General features: G+C 45.9%; 1 protein-coding gene across 2 annotated transcripts in view; it reads right to left on the reverse strand.

Annotated features, from left to right (window-relative positions):
- The window catches only part of CPAMD8 (C3 and PZP like alpha-2-macroglobulin domain containing 8), a 1,947,746-nt gene that overhangs the window by 101,320 nt on the left and 1,830,672 nt on the right, over nt 1–15,754 (reverse strand). For both annotated transcript variants that reach the window (XM_069649211.1, XM_069649210.1), the window contains exon 41: nt 5,268–5,342. In XM_069649211.1, the coding sequence (XP_069505312.1) occupies nt 5,268–5,342 (75 nt within the window). The remainder of the gene's footprint in view (nt 1–5,267; nt 5,343–15,754) is intronic.

Genomic DNA, 15,754 nt, shown 5'->3' on the forward strand with positions numbered 1-15,754 from the left:
ATTTTGATATTTTATTATGAACTTAGATTAAGCAACACCTTTCACTATATAAAAACTGTTCATGTTAAACTGGTGCCTTGACACTAATATGGAAATTTACATCATGCAGACCGCCTTGCCCTTCCAAATCGAATCGCTCACAGTAGTTCCGCAATTCATAATGTCACAAGTATGCGTGTGGTGTCACGGGGGAGACGTTGCGTCTATAAGCATATAGAATCAACCTGATGGCGGGTGTGTCCCATTTGGAACGTGGCGCGCCATCAGGCTTGGATCCTGCCTTAATACAGGGATCCATACTCAAGACACAGATAAGCTCATTTCCCAGCACATCTAGCTTTGAGCGTTAGACTTAAGCGTAATGCTATCATGGACCGTGGCGGACGCAGTATAGTTGCAGATCAAGCGCCAATGGAGGCGCATTCACTGTATAAACGAATATGCATTTGCATAATGAGCCCAATGGTTGTCAGAACGCTACAGCGGACATAGAATAGCTGTATTGCAAGCGCTGATGGACGCGCTCACATTTTCTTAAATTCTTGCATTCTTACAGTGAGCAAAATGCAATTCGTTACATGATCGCGCATGAATAAGACAAGCCATTCATATCGGCATTTCTGCCATCCCTTAAGTCTTCATTTCTGACACTTTTCATCAGCTTGCTTGCGCTTTAAGGCAGTTTTTTACACAATAGCATTTTCCCTTGGATGTATGGCATATCTAGCCTAATGAACACGGGCCAAGTGAGCAAACTTGTATACATTTCTTAAGATGTTTGCTCGTGCATGAACACATGCAAACAATACACATTTGCCTACACAGGACTTCAGAGAACTATCCCAACTAACTGTTATACACAGTGAACCCACTCATCTGAGTGACAGGACTACATGAGGTGAGAACAATCATAGCACTTTGGCTACATTTTTGCACTCATGTTACATATTATACATACAAGGCACTAATGCCAGCACTGGAAACCTGGCATATTCTTGATAACGAGCATGCTGATTGTCCAGCTAAGCCAGAGATACTGACAGCTAGACCCATACTAATAAAAGTATATACTCAATCATTTTCATTCTCTCTACAAAGCAATTTTCTCAGTATTAAATTGATTTCTTTCTTCTTTCGTATCACTGCATATACTTATGAAGATGTCTTCTGTTTTTTCCTTTGCCCTACAATCCTCCCTTTCGCCTACCCCCTTTCAATCCCTCCTTTGCTTCATTACATATCTGGTGTAGCCCACGTTTGATTTTGTATACACTAAATAATCGTTTGCACTGGTAATGTTACCATGGATAATTTGATGCAACGCAATTCTTACCATATATGTTTTATTTTTGTATATCTGATCACCATCCTGTACTATTTGGACGTTTGTTATTTACTAGATTAATTGCCCTGTTTTGATAAAGAGCAGGATTGGTCGAAGCACGTGTCAACATAAGGGCACATATGGAATAAATGCTTTTCTTTTCATACTCATAATGTATGCCTCATTGTCCAATATTTAAAGACCAGTTATAAACTGAATCATGGGGACATGCGCTATACACAGGTACCCAACCTCACAATTGCTAGAACTGGATCTAAGCGGGCACACTGGAGGACAAAGACCTGTAGAGTTTCGGAATCTTCCAAGCTTTCTGTCCTCCCAGACACACTGGTGCCTTTGGGTGGGTTTCACAAAGGGATCCCGGTGAAGACAAAAGAAACGCAAGGACCTCACCCACTCAGCACGGCAGAAGAAGGACCAAGAAAAAACAAACCATTGTGAGTTGTCGAAAAAAGAAGACAGGAACCATTTTGGATCAATGGTGTCCCATGTAAGCCTTACCACAGCTGAGACTACTGCCAGCATTGTAAGTTTCACAAAATTGGTAGAAAAAGTATCCACTGCCACCAGCCAATCAGATGGATTTGTTATTGTAACCAAATAGTTACAGGAGAATGGAAAAAGAGACACAATGGGCCTGATTCACAGAAGCGTTTTATAATGGCTCAATCCCATAGAAAAACGCTCTGTGAATCAGGCCCAAAGTGTCCCCTCAGCACTCCACATAAGGTTGGGGGGAGGGTGGGTGCTGGTTACACAATAAATGTGTAGGTAGGATAAAAGTACACTCCTATCATTGGGAACAGTAGTTCTCATAAGGAAATAAAATAAAACCAAAGAGGGTCGCTCAAGGAGCTTCCACTAGCCCTGCACATAAGGTGCTGTGTGCTACCATTGAAAACTACAGATGTCAGCCAAAATATGGAGGAAAGTAGACTCCATAAAAACCCAAAAAGGGGTGCCCAGAGTACAAAACAAGAAAGGGTGAGAGAGAAAAAAAGATTCCCACTCACACTTAACCCCAATAGTCCAGCAAACAGCGCTGGGCACTCACCAGGTGAAGAGACTATCACACAAGATGCAAATACTACCTAACAAGTATATTAATGCAAACTTTAAAGTAAAAGCCGAACACTGCATCATCCGAGAGGGGAGTCATTCTCCTTACAGAGTGAGTTTGAATAGTGGTAGGGTCAGTTAAGATTAGTTTTGGGACAGCAGACTCATTTGTTTGGACATTTCCTGATAACTGACAAGCACCGTAGTTATTTATATAGACTGGGAATATCCCATTGTCATAGGGAGGGATACGTCTTTTTCCTATTATTTAATAAATCTTTCTGGAGATTTCTTCACAGTGTCTGCGTCCTTCTTCTAACCCACCACAGAGGATAATAATAAATAAATAAATAAATACATGAAGTATCTTTCCCGGACATTTGCCCCCAGTTCACTATATTGCTCCCTTGTGGGAGCGCATTACACACCTTACAAGATTAATGTTCCAACCATTTGAGATCTTGCATGTAGCGGACATCAAGTACGTTACCTGGAAAACTGTGTTCTTGGTCGCTATCACTTCAGCCAAGCTTCATGCACATTCAATGTATGTTCCATAACTACAGAATGATCCTTCAAATTAATTCCATTCCAAGTTTATTTTGAATGCTCCTTCCTTTTTCCACCTAAATGAACCGCTGGTGCTCCCGAATTGCTTTAGTCCATTTGTATGTCTGCAGAACTCTCTTTGGACATTAAAAGGGCACTTACGTACTATTTAGACCGCACCAAGTCTTTTTGCCATTCCAACAAACTGTTCATAGTGTTTGGAATGAATGGTACTGGTAAAGGGGACTCATATGCTAGACTCGCAAAATGGCGGTCAGCCTGTATTGTTTATTGCCAATAAAGGCTGGAAGACTGCTCCCTGGCAAGCCAAGGTAGGACTCGCAAGATGGCTGTCAGCCTCTATTGCTTATTGCCACACAAAGGCTGGAAGACTGCTCCCTGGCTAGCCAAGTGCACACTCCGTGAGGACTAGATATTCCAAAGTGATCTTCTTGGTGTGGGTGCCACTCCAGGACGTCTGCAGGGTGGACACATGGAAAGTCCTGCACACCTTCAGGAGCAGTCAATGCATCAACAGGAACAATTCAGATGAGTCGATAGACGGTTAGGCAGAACTGCACAACCTGATCCTGGGATATGAGCCGCTTTCATTTTCTCCTATTTGTCTAAAAGTATTTCTTAACTACTTTGCAATCTTTCCAACGGCATGTGAATCTATGAAAGATCCAATACTGAGAAGTAAAAGTTACTTAACTGTAACTACGGTTCTCCAGCTTTGGCATCTTTCATAGATTCACATGCCACCCTTCCTCTAACCCCTAGTGAGGCTCATTGTTACACACTGCCCGTGTGTTAAAACAAAATGAAAATAGCCTCTAAAGGTGGAGCTAAGTGAAAGAGTACCTATTGGCTAGAGAGCAAATGAAGCAACCATGGCTCTGATAGATCCCTAAAATGAGTGCAGTTCATTGTTATTTACAATGGAAACTGCACTATTAGGTACTGAGGATTCCAAGCCTGATATTGGGGAATATTCAACAGCATGTGAACCTATGAAAGATACCAATGATGAAAATACCCATACTTAAGCCATATGGCCTTATCCTACTTGTTGCACTGGTTTGGGCACGACTGTCCCAATATCAGCTGCCACCACCTATCTTCCTGCTACCTGCTTTTCTTGAGATCTAGAAGAAATTCCACTGGTCAGGCATATAGACATTAACTCACACTTCATGGAAGAATGTAGTCCCGTTGAGTAACCCAGCACCTTCTTAAACTCTGAGCAGCGACTAAAGTGTGGCTTACTATGCAGGGCTTACTTGTAAACCTGTAAACTAAGCCTGAACATGCCGTGTCAGGTCCTTGCAGCTACAATAAAACTACATGAAGTATCCAGGCAGTCTAAATAGGACGGATTCTGTGTTTTTGTATGCAATGGGACTCAGCTAGTGCTAAGTGAGGACGGGGAGGCTAGTTTGGATCACCCAAAAGCTTCTCGCTCCTTCCTGTAGTTCATTTATGGACGACCCTTCACTGACGTCACGGCACCACTTCTGTACTAAGCATAGAGATAGCCGGGACAGGAGAGAGGCAAGATCCCTTTCCTGGTGAGAAATATCTGGGTCCCAAAAAAAAACCTCAGCTGGTAATATTCTTTAGGATCCAACTTCAGAGACAAGACAGTTGGGGACCAATTAAGAATAATACAGGTGGTGCCCGTGGAAGCAATGAGCAAGCAGAGTTGTGACTCCCCCTCCTCCTCAACCTGTAGCCCTTAAACACCTTTCAAGGGCCATGTGACAGAATTAAAAGGTGCAACTCCAACACAAGCTTTAAAAGCTCCCAATACTTCTTTTAAGGAATGTTTAGAAAGATCACTAACTTACCTGCTTACTCACTTAGGGTTTACTTACACATTTCCTGAACTGTTGCCATACACCGGCATCCAAGGAAGACAGCAACCCCATTTAATGCTTTGGGCTTACGAGCTGCACCCAACACCACAGACTGACACACAAACCCTGACACTAACAATATGCAGAGACGCCTAACACTGATAGGAGGAAAGGGCTAATGAGAGCATGCAACTGTATAATTGTCAACTATGATCAAACGCATGCACCTGCATGGCGTCTCAAGTATTTATATTAAGGCATGCCAGGTATCTTTGAAAAGAATACAAACCCCTGTATCAAAATGATTTTAAATATATTAAAGATATGCTATAAATTGATTTGATCATTTAATAAACATTTATCAGGCTTTGTAAACATATGTGCCTTGCTCAGGAACCATTGAAAAAATCCAGGTATTATGAAACATATCACAATTTGTGCATTTAAATTAATACCTGATTTAGTCTCAGAAATATCTGGCTGTTCGACTGTATTGAGTGGTGTTTCTATGTCTTCTGGTATGTTCTGTGCTGTAGAGGCAATTATATACATAATTATATATATACAACAAATATAAAAAAACAAAATCAATATATTATGTATATATTACCAACATGTATCATTTGTAAATATCTGCATTTTATGCATTCCTCAACCAGTCTTTGGATGCACATGGCTGTTTATAGGAACACAAATATTATGAAGTTTATCTGCAGTTGTCCTGTGAAAAGAATACAGGGTCATTTTGTTAAAAACAGTCAGTGCATGCAGGGGACCCCAATGCTTACACTTATGTGTTGCTGTCCCCAACATGTCATTTTCGTCCCTCTCAAAGTGGAGCGCAAAAGTAAAGCGAGGCAAAATCTTCATTACTCTTCACCTCTACTCTCCATTTTGAGAGACATAAAACAATGCCTAAAAAGATGCTTTGCAGGTGTAGATTTATAATCGATTCCAATGGAATTTGTCTGCTCATTCGCAGGTGCTAAAGTGAAGCATATTCCATTGGAACATATTCGTTTAGGCCATTATGAAAATCTCTGGCAGCCGTAAAATAAAGTGCTCTCCTGAGACAAAGGAGGAAATTATATCTCTGCTTTGCTGCCCTTTTATGCCCCAGGACGCCTGCAAAATGAGCTTGAGTGGAATATGCAAGCGTAAAAAAAAGTAATTTTTGAGATTTAGATGCAGGTGTAAAATGAATTGATTCCAATGGCATGCGCCTCACGTAAGGACCTGCTAATGAGCAGGTGGATTACGCTGTTGACACCCCAGTTACCTCTTTAGGGTCACCTCCTCTTAATACATAACCTTTAGAGAAAGATACAATTGTCACAAACATTTCAATTCACATGTTAAACATTTGTAATATGCTATCAATTCACTTATCAACCTTTAGTATACACCCAGATACAAGATAAATTGGCCCTCCTCACTTACAAATGTAAGAATGTCCGCCCCATTGATTTCAAATGACAACTTCCAATTTTCATATATTGAACAGATCTATTCTCGCCCATGCTCAAACATTCATGAAAAAGTATATCCCCCACTGGTATCAGATTATGTTCTCTGTACACCACGAAGTTACGCGTCTTCATTCTTGGTTTTGCAATAGTCAACATGGAGAGATTGTGAAAAATATGTATCTTTGCACCTTCATAGGTAATTATGTTCATTTCCTTGCTTATGTTGAGACAGAGAAATTACTTACCATAATGTTCTTTCTATGGATTCTTCTCCCCCAGATTCGTCATCTGATAGATATCCTCTCCAACTCTGCTGCTACGGAAAAAGTCTTCGACAGGGGGCGTAGTGAAGCTTGACCCAGTCGTCGATCATCGATCCGTCTTGCTCGGGTGTTTGATTGACAGCTCGGGACGTGACATTGCACGTCGCATATATACCACGTCACTACGCCCCATACCTCAGTTTCCCCCCTTTTATTCCCGAGCTCGACCACTGCACAGGAAAACCGGATTGGGGGTTAGAATCCCATGACAGAAATGTTTGAGGGAGAAATGACTGAAGATTATTTTTCAGAAATAACCTTCGGTCTTTTCTACCCAGAGCATTTCCTACTTACCCCCTGCCCCCATCCACACCGACACCCCCACCCCCTACTTACCATGCGGCAGCACACTTCGCTGTGTAATGCCGACTCGCTGTGTCCCTGCGACGCCTGTTGCCTTTCACTTCGGTGATCGGGAACTGCCGCTGCAGGGACCTTTCCTTTTTTACTTTTTGGAATCGGCTGCGGGGGACACCGCTGCAACCCCCGGTCACAATATAGTGAACAAGGATGCGGGGGACACCCTCGCAGCCCCCACATCCCTTTGCACCGAATGGGGAATATGGTCGAAATTTTCAGCCAAATCTCCCACGCAGGCTTTTTATTGCGGGCTTTTGGGTCGTTTCCGGGAAACAGAGAGAAAAATCAAGCCCATAAGAGGTTAACAACATCAATAAACCTCCCAAAGGGAACAGAAATTGCATAGGATCAGAAAGAACAACTAATTTCTTTTTTTTTTATTAGTGGAGAGAAGAAACATGCGGCATGAAAACAGAAAAAGGTCCTCCTAATACCATAACCAGGTGTCAACCCACCAAAGAAGGTGTACACCAACCGTCCAGCTTTCTAGGCGAGGATGGATGGTTGGGTAGATGAGGAATCTGTGGGAGAAGAATACATAGAAAGAACATTACGGTAAGTAATTTCTGCTTCAATGGATTGTCTTTCTCCTGCAGATTCCTCATCTGATAGACTCCCCAAGCAGTGAGGCAAATGGAGGTGGGCAGAAAGCTATAACAGATTTTGGAGTACTGCCCTGCCAAAACATGCATACTCCCCTAAGCCACTACTACAATGTAGTGTCTAGTGAATGTGTGTAGTGAGGACCATGTTGGCGCACAACAAATATCCTTAACCGGGACTCCCATCTGCAAGGCAATCGAAGCAGAGACCCCTCTAGTCTAGGGTGCCCTGATGCCAGGAGGCAGCTCCCTGCCTGCGGATTGGGAGCACTCCACTATGCACAAAATGATTCACCGGGATAGTGTTTGCTTTGTTACCGCCAGACCTTTACGGACTAGCGAATAGACCACGAAAAGCTGATCAGATTTTCAAAATGCAGCCGTCCTCGCAATGTACAAACTCAAGGCTCTTTTTGGATCCAGCCGATGGAAACGTTCCTCCTCTTTCCAAGGATGCAGCGGTGGATAAAAGACCAGTAGGTCTATGGCCTGAGACAGATGAAACTCAGATACCCCCTTTCAGTAGGAATCCAGGCCTCACTTTCCGTGAGACCTTCTCCAGAAAGAACCGCAAAAAGGGCGGTCTGCAGCAAAGGGCCTGTAATTCACTAACCCGCTTGGCGGATGTTATAGCAACCAAGAAAGCTGTCTTCAAAGAAGGCAGCCGCAATGAACAAGTATGCATGGGCTCAAAGGGAGTCGCCATCAACAAGGTTAGAACCAGATTAAGGTCCCAATCTGGGAAAACAAAAGGAGTTGGCGGAAGCCTATTCACAAGGCCCTTCAGGGATTGGGCCATAACCGGGATCGTAAAATATGAACCTTGATCCAGGGACCTCTTGAATATAGACAAGGCTGCCAAATGTCTTTTTAGACTGCTGTGCTGTCCTGCTGAGGCCAGTAACAGAAGGAATTCCATCACTGTAGTGGTATGGCAAGAGATGGGGTCAATCTCGCCTACCCTGCACCACGCCTCAAACCTTCTCCACATGTACGCATACAAAGATCTTGGATACACCTCAAGTGTCCTGCTGAGGCCAGTGACAGAAGGAATTCTAACACTGTAGTGGTATGGCAAGAGATGGGGTCAATCTCGCCTTCCCTGCACCACGCCTCAAACTTTCTCCACATGTACGCATACAAAGATCTTGGATACACCTCAAGTACCTCCTCAGAGAAGTCCCAGTAAACATATCTCATCCTCTCAAGAGCCACGCATGTAGGTTGAGGGATTCCTGGTTCGGGTGTAGCCCCCGACCTTCGGACTGGGATAGGAGTTCCGGCCGCCGAGGCAACCGGAGAGGTGGGCAGATGGTCAGATGCAGAAGGTCAGAGTATTATGTCCTCCTCCTCCAGGATCATGGATGCTCGAAACCTCTTGAGCCTCCTCAGAATCCAAGGAATGACAGGAATGGGAGGGAAGGCGTAGTGGAGAGGGAAGGATCAATCCACCAGAAATGCGTCACCTAGCACGCCGTTCGCTGGAAATTCCCTCGAGTAAAACTGCCTGCACTTCCTGTTAGACTCCTTGGCAAACAGGTTCACTGATGGAGTACCCCAGCAAGAGAAGACTTCCTCTTGTGTGAAACCATGCTCTGCCTGCTCAGAGCATCCGGCAAACTGCTCTCTGTCCCCATCAGATGAACTGCTGAGATCGAGATTCGGTTCTCCAACAGCCAGAACCAAAGCTGCATCACCTCTCTGCAGAGGGGGAAGGAGCGCACACCACCTTGCTTGTTCAAGTAGTGCATGGCAACCGCATTGTCCATCAGAATAAGGATATGCTTTCCCTCCAGAGACGGAGCAAATGATCTCAGGGCTAACCTGATGGCTCACAACTCCAGCCTGTTGATATGCCACCTGGTTTCCATCGCTGACCAGAGGCCATTCATCTGCAGGTCCCCGCAGTGAGCACCCCAACCCTTCAGAGATATTGATATTAATATTTTATTTGTATCGTGCTCATACACATGTGTTTCAGAGCGCGACAAGGCAAGGGAGGGGAACAAGGGATAACAAAAACACAGATCTTACTAGGCCCAGGGACATTGAGAGAGCGCAAGTGCATGGGAGAGGGAAAGGGGGAAAAGTGCATGGAAGAGGGAGGGGAGGGGAGTGGAAAGTGTGGAGCAAAGGAAAAACATAAATAATACAAAATAAATACATAAATAAACAAATAATAAAGGCAACAAACAGTGGTAGTGCAGCCAGCAAGTGGCAAGTGCTGGATTTAAGGCAGCAGACAGGGTATGTCTGATAAGTGCAGGAAGAACAAAAAGGGGGGGTGGGAGGGCTGTATGGGTACAGATACAGACCCCAGTGCAAGGGGTGGCCCAGAGGCAGTGCGGGACGGTGAGCAGGTACCTGGGCCCGGAAGGAAGAGGGTAGGTCAGGCGCACGGTGCCAAGAGAGAACGGATCAAGAGGGGAGAGGAGAGGTGAAGGCAGAAGCAAAGAGGAAGGTCTTGAGGTGCTTCCGGAACCAGAGATGGTTCTCCTCAAGTTTCAGAGTGGCAGGGAGGCTGTTCCAGAGGGAGGCTCCAGCCAAGGACAGAAATCTACCCCCAGCTAGTTTCTTTGAAAAATGACTGACCCTGAGGGAGTTAGAGGTAGAGGAGCAAAGAGCCCGAGAGGGGAGGTGTTTGCGGAGGGATAGCTGAAGGTATTTTGGATCCAGGCCCCAGAAAGCCTTGTGGCCAATGCAGAGCATTTTGAATTTCATCCTTGCATCCACTGGGAGCCAATGGAGAGGTTTCAGGGCTGGAGAGATACCATCACAGGGCTTGGGGCCAAGGACAAGTCTCGCAGTCCTGTTCTGGATTAGTTGCAAAGGGCAGAGAGTAGAGGCAGGTAGATTTAGAAAGAGGCTGTTACAGTAGTCTAACCTAGAGAGAACCAGGACTTGAAGACAGTGAGCTTCTGGGGGAAAGAGAGGAAAGGCAGAGTACCTCTGAGGAGGTGCAGTTGGAAGTTAGACTTTTTAGAGACATCAGAGATGTGGGCAGAGAAAGAAAGTGTTGAGTCAAAGATGACCCCGAAGTTCTTGGCCTCACAGGTGGGGATAGGAGGAGGGCCAAGGGAGGCAGGCCAGAGAGTGAGGGGAAAGGAAGGTGAAGGTGTGCCGATGAGGAGGATCTCTGTCTTGCTGGCATTCAGGCAGAGATCGTTGGCGGCACACCAACCTTGAATGGCAGTTAGGCAATCAGAGATGAAAGAAGGAGAGGAGGAGGCTGAGAGAAGCCTGAAAATGAGTTGAGTGTCGTCAGCATAGCACTGGAAATTGGAGTAGAAAATGGCAATGCAGTGTGCGAGTTGGCAGGTATTGGTTGAAAAGCCAGGGCGAGAGGTTAGACCCTTGGGGAACACCACAGGTAGAAAGGGAGATAGATGATAGGAAGGACCCAATTTGGACCTGGGAGGGTAAATCAGACAGGAAAGAGGTCAGGCATGCCATAGCCTGATCAGTGATGCCCAGGTTGACACGGAGACGGTTGAGTAGGATGGTATGGTTGACCATGTCAAAGGCAGAAGAGAGATCAAGTAGGATGAGGACAGAGGGAATGTTAAGAGTCAAGGTTAGAGAGCAGATCTTTTCGGGTTGTTCAGGAGAGCAGTTTCTGTATTTCTGGCAGCTCTAAAGCCAGACTGATGGTCGTGGAGAGAGCCAACAGAATCAGAATGAATGTTAAGCTGAGAGATGTCCAGCTTTTCTAGGAGTTTGCCAGGAAAAGGAGTAATGAAATGGGGAAATAGTTGGCCAGAAAAGAAGGATCAGCTGTGGGTTTCTTGAGAAGAGGATGCACAAGGGAGTGCTTCAGAGTGGAGGGGAAGGCTCCAGAGGTAAAGGAGAGGTTGCAAAAATCAGCAAGGGCCAGAGCGATGGTAGCAATGTGGTCGTTGATGGTTTTAGAGAAACAGGGATGAACCTGTTTTGACAAGGCTTTCATAGATCGGACTTGTCTAGCGACCACGTCAGGGGAGAAGACAGGAAAGGACGAGAAAGAGGGTGGGGGGTGGCTGAAGGAGTGTTCACATGCACAGAATGAGAGGGGAGAGTAGGTTGAGGAGAGGAGAGGGAGGACAGGATGTCTGGGTTTTTTATATAAAGTGAGATGCAAAGACATTGCAAGAGCCTGCGTGGCAACAGGAGGTGTAGATACTGCAGCAGGGTTGGCCAGCTCCTTGCAGATTTTAAAGTGTTCGGCCGAGTTGTTAGATGCCGCAGTGACACAGGCTTGAATGTGGGCTCTCTTCTAGGTAAGGACAGAGAGTCGGTATTGCTTTGGAGAATGTGACAAGCCAGTTTGTCAGAGGATGAACAAGAAGCCCTCCATTTCCTCTCAGCCACCCTACCTGTGTGTTTAAGTGTAGCTAGGTCAGAGTCATACCAGGTATTACACTTGGCTTTGGACTTCAAGCGGATCCTCATGAAAGGGGCAAGTGCATCAAGAGTGTCAGAAATTGAAGAGTAGAGCAGACACAGGGCTGTGTCAGGATGTGGGTCAGCCGGAGGTGGCGGGGGGGGCGAGAAGGTGATGGTGAAAGCCTCAATTGACACACGCTTCATGGGCCGGATGTCCCAGAAGGTAGGTGGCAGTGTTGGGGAAGGCTTGGCCTGGGGGGAAGAGAGGGAAAGATGAGAGGAGAAGAGGGAGTGATCGCTCCAGGAGAGAGGAGTGGTCAGAGGGATGGAGAGGGGGAGGTCAGAGGAGATCAAGACATCAAGTGTGTACCCTGCAGAGTGAGTTGGGCCAAAGGGGAAGATAGAAAGGGAGAGGGAGTTGAAGAGGTCACGGAGAGTGCAGCAGAGGAACAAGGAGAGTCAAGATGGATATTGAGGTCACCGAGCAGGAGGAGTTGAGTGGTAGAGGCCAGGAGGGAGGAAGAGAGGTCTGCCACTCAGAGAGAAATTAGGTGATTTGATAAGGAGGCCGCTAGAAAGTAGCCACGGTATGAGAATGGCTAGGAGAGAGAGAGAGACCCTGCAGACAAGGCATTCAAAAGAGGAGTAGGTCTGAGTGGGAATGATAGAGGCAGGAATCCACTCAGGAAAGATGAGGGCTACAACACCACCAGACCGGGAGGAGCTGGGTGCGGTGAGGATCTTGTAACCATCAGGGGAAGAGAGTGTCAACGCTTGTGACAGAGCTGGCCGTGAACCATGTCTCAGTAAGACCAAGGACATCAAGGTCAAGTTCTTCAAGGAGGTGGCAGATGTCAGAGGAGTGTTTGACAGCAGAGCGAGAGTTGAGAGTGGCAAGATGAAGAAGGTTGCCAGCATTAAAGACTTCCGGGGGGAGGGGGTCTAGATTGGTGGCACACCCTGCGGATGAGAAGGAGCCATAGGTGGGGCAGAGGAGGAGGAGAGAGAGGGCAAGTTAGCCAAGGGGGGTCAGGGTGGGACAGCAGGAGATGAAAGGAAATTGATGAGGCAAGGGAAGCGCCTATCAAAGAGGAGGAGATTGGCCTGAAGGCCTTGGACCATGACAGTGCCATTAAGATAGACATTAATGAAGACTTTAGAGGAGTCAAAGGAAGCCATGAGAACTTCCCAGCGAGTGCCACCATTAATGGGAGAGGAGGAGACAGGATAGAGCAGAGAGATCATATGAAGAGTCCATAGATCTGGTGAAGTAACGACAAAGAGGATGTCATGAGGGTCTGTCTGAAGGAAGCGTTGGAGTAGGTGTCGGTGATAGGAAGACCAGGGTTAGAGGCCAAGATACCCTTTTTGAACTTCTTCCTACCAGACTTAGTGAAAAGGGAAGGATAGTCAATGGAGAAGCAGTTAGAAAAGATAGGAGAAACAGAAAGCGCCATGTGAGTGGTAGAGAGGAAAGGAGGGGGAAGTAGGGGGTGGAGGGGGTAAGGCAGGTAGGTGCGGAACAAAAAAGAGCAGTGAAGTCACTGGTAGGCAAGTTACAGAGAGGCAACAGTTTACAGGCAAAATACAGAGAAGTTAGCAATGGGCAACAAGGAAAATCCAGAGCAGAAAACAGCAAAATTTGAATTTCAGACCCAAAGCAGAAAACAGCCAAATTTGACTTTCAGACCCAAAGCAGAAAACAGCAAAATTTGACATTACAAACTGGGTTCAGGTGTTAGCAAAGGGTAGTAAGAGGCAATGCAATCAGAGTGCAAACATGTGAGAAATAGCACAAAGTACAGTGAAAGTCAAAAGGGGGCTAGGAATGAGTCCAGAGTGAGGGAACTAACCCATAGTTCAGAAGGAGACAATGTCAAGGCAGTCCGGATTTCATAGAGGAGTGAGGCGGCAGCATCATTGGTGAATAGGGTGCTAGTGTGCAGAGAGGAACCAGGTAGTGTCCAGGTAGTGGACAGGGAAGCAGACAGGGGCCTTAGAAGTGGGCATTTGGTGAGGGAGCCGACTAAAGCCTGACCGATCCCCTGATTGGCTTGAAAAGAGAGGCAGCAGCCAATCGCTGCAGACAATGGAGGAATGCCCTCCTGATTCACTGCCTCAAGCAAGCCGTGTTGGAAGCACATCATAAACACACCATGCGCAGGCGAAAATAACCATGTGAATTCAATTTCTCTGTGCAAAATGCAGGCAGCAGGAAGGTAGAACACTCTGCTAAGTAGCGCAATGTAGTTACACAAATTAAAGTGAATTCAGCAGCAAAATATGCCTTTTCTGTACATTTCGATTTTCGGTTTTTAAATGCTTCTTTTTTATTTTCAGATGGGGCAGGGTCAATGGCAGTACCCCTACCTGGTGCAGTATGGTTCTGTCTGTGGGTCAGGCAGATCAGGACTCTTCAAAGGCAGATGGAAGGGTGGGAGGTTAAAAAAGGACCTCAGGCTCTGTAGGATGAAGAACAGTGCATCCGTGACCAATCAGCCCGGGAGCAGCAGAGGCCAGAAGGGCTCCCCCACCACGAGGTTGCTACTGGCGGCCCACCAACCAAGGTCGCCCCCTACTGCTCTGGATACTTTGAGGGTGTCTGTGAGGGCTCCAAGGTACTGGGACCATTGGCCCTGCAGGAGCCACTGAAGAGATCTCATGCACAACATGGCCTCTGGCACTAGAAAGATACAGGAGGTCATGAGGCCTAAAAGGCGAAGGAAGGACGCTGCTGGTATCTATGTTAGGGAGAATTCTAATTTCTGTGCTATTCAGAAATCCATCCAGAAGCTCTAGGAGTCTCCTACGGACCCTGCAGAAGCAGGACGACCAGAGCTTAACCCCCTCACTAGAGTGCAGGACCCAAGGTGTGAAGGAAGCCAAACCGGCATCGGAGAGCTGCGACAGTGCCATTTACTAAGCGCTGAAACCGCGAAGTGCTGCTGAACCGAAAAGAGCCCGTAGCTGCCAACAACCTCCAAAGTGCCACCGCAGGAGCCCTTCAGACGTCCTCCCTCTTGTCCCCGCGACTGAATCTCAGGAACCCAGGATCTGCATCGCTGCAACAGGACAGAATTCAGCTGGAACACTCTTCTTCTAACCAGAGGTACTGTTTAGACTTGGGGTACTTACCTCATTGTCTTTTAGTTGTGCTTTTCTCAGTTGGGAATCGCATTGGCTTATCTTTTAAGTTGATCCAAACTCTCCTTTCACAGGCTTAACAGCTTATGACCCTACAAGTGATTCCTACAAACTCTCTAACTTTGTGCAAGACTTTTTGTCTAAGAAGTGCCTCAGCTCCATAGACTGTTTCAAATTGAATTTGGCTGTCCTGGCTCCCTGCTGACTCTTCTAGCCTGGTATCCAGTTAAATGATCAAAAAATATTTTCGACATGCCATTTTGTCCAAAACAAATTGCCGGAAAAAAATGTCGAAAGTTTTTTTCTTTCTTTTGGGTTTCACAAGTAAAAGAAAAAGTGTTTATATAAAAAAAGGGAGATTGGGGGGGATTTTAAAAAAAAATTCGAAACAAAATGTTCCCACAATTTTGTGCCGACAAAATGGCATTTCGAAAATATTGCATTCGAAAAAGTCACTAGGAACCTTCTAGCCCATTGACTTTGATATTGCTGTCCCTAATAGGTGGTCTAGATTAAGGGGTGTCTAGATTTCATTGGAAGATTTAGTTGTCCTCACATATACTGAGAACCAAGACACACCTTTCCTTCCTGCAACCTCAGAAACTGCCAAGTATAACTAGTGTGATACATAAATGCCATTACTGTCCTTGTGATTGAAGTCTGCTCAGGGTGTAGGAATTGT

This window comes from Ambystoma mexicanum, chromosome 1p, assembly GCF_040938575.1.
Source record: "Ambystoma mexicanum isolate Mex_15411 chromosome 1p, UKY_AmexF1_1, whole genome shotgun sequence".
Classification (NCBI taxonomy): domain Eukaryota; kingdom Metazoa; phylum Chordata; class Amphibia; order Caudata; family Ambystomatidae; genus Ambystoma; species Ambystoma mexicanum.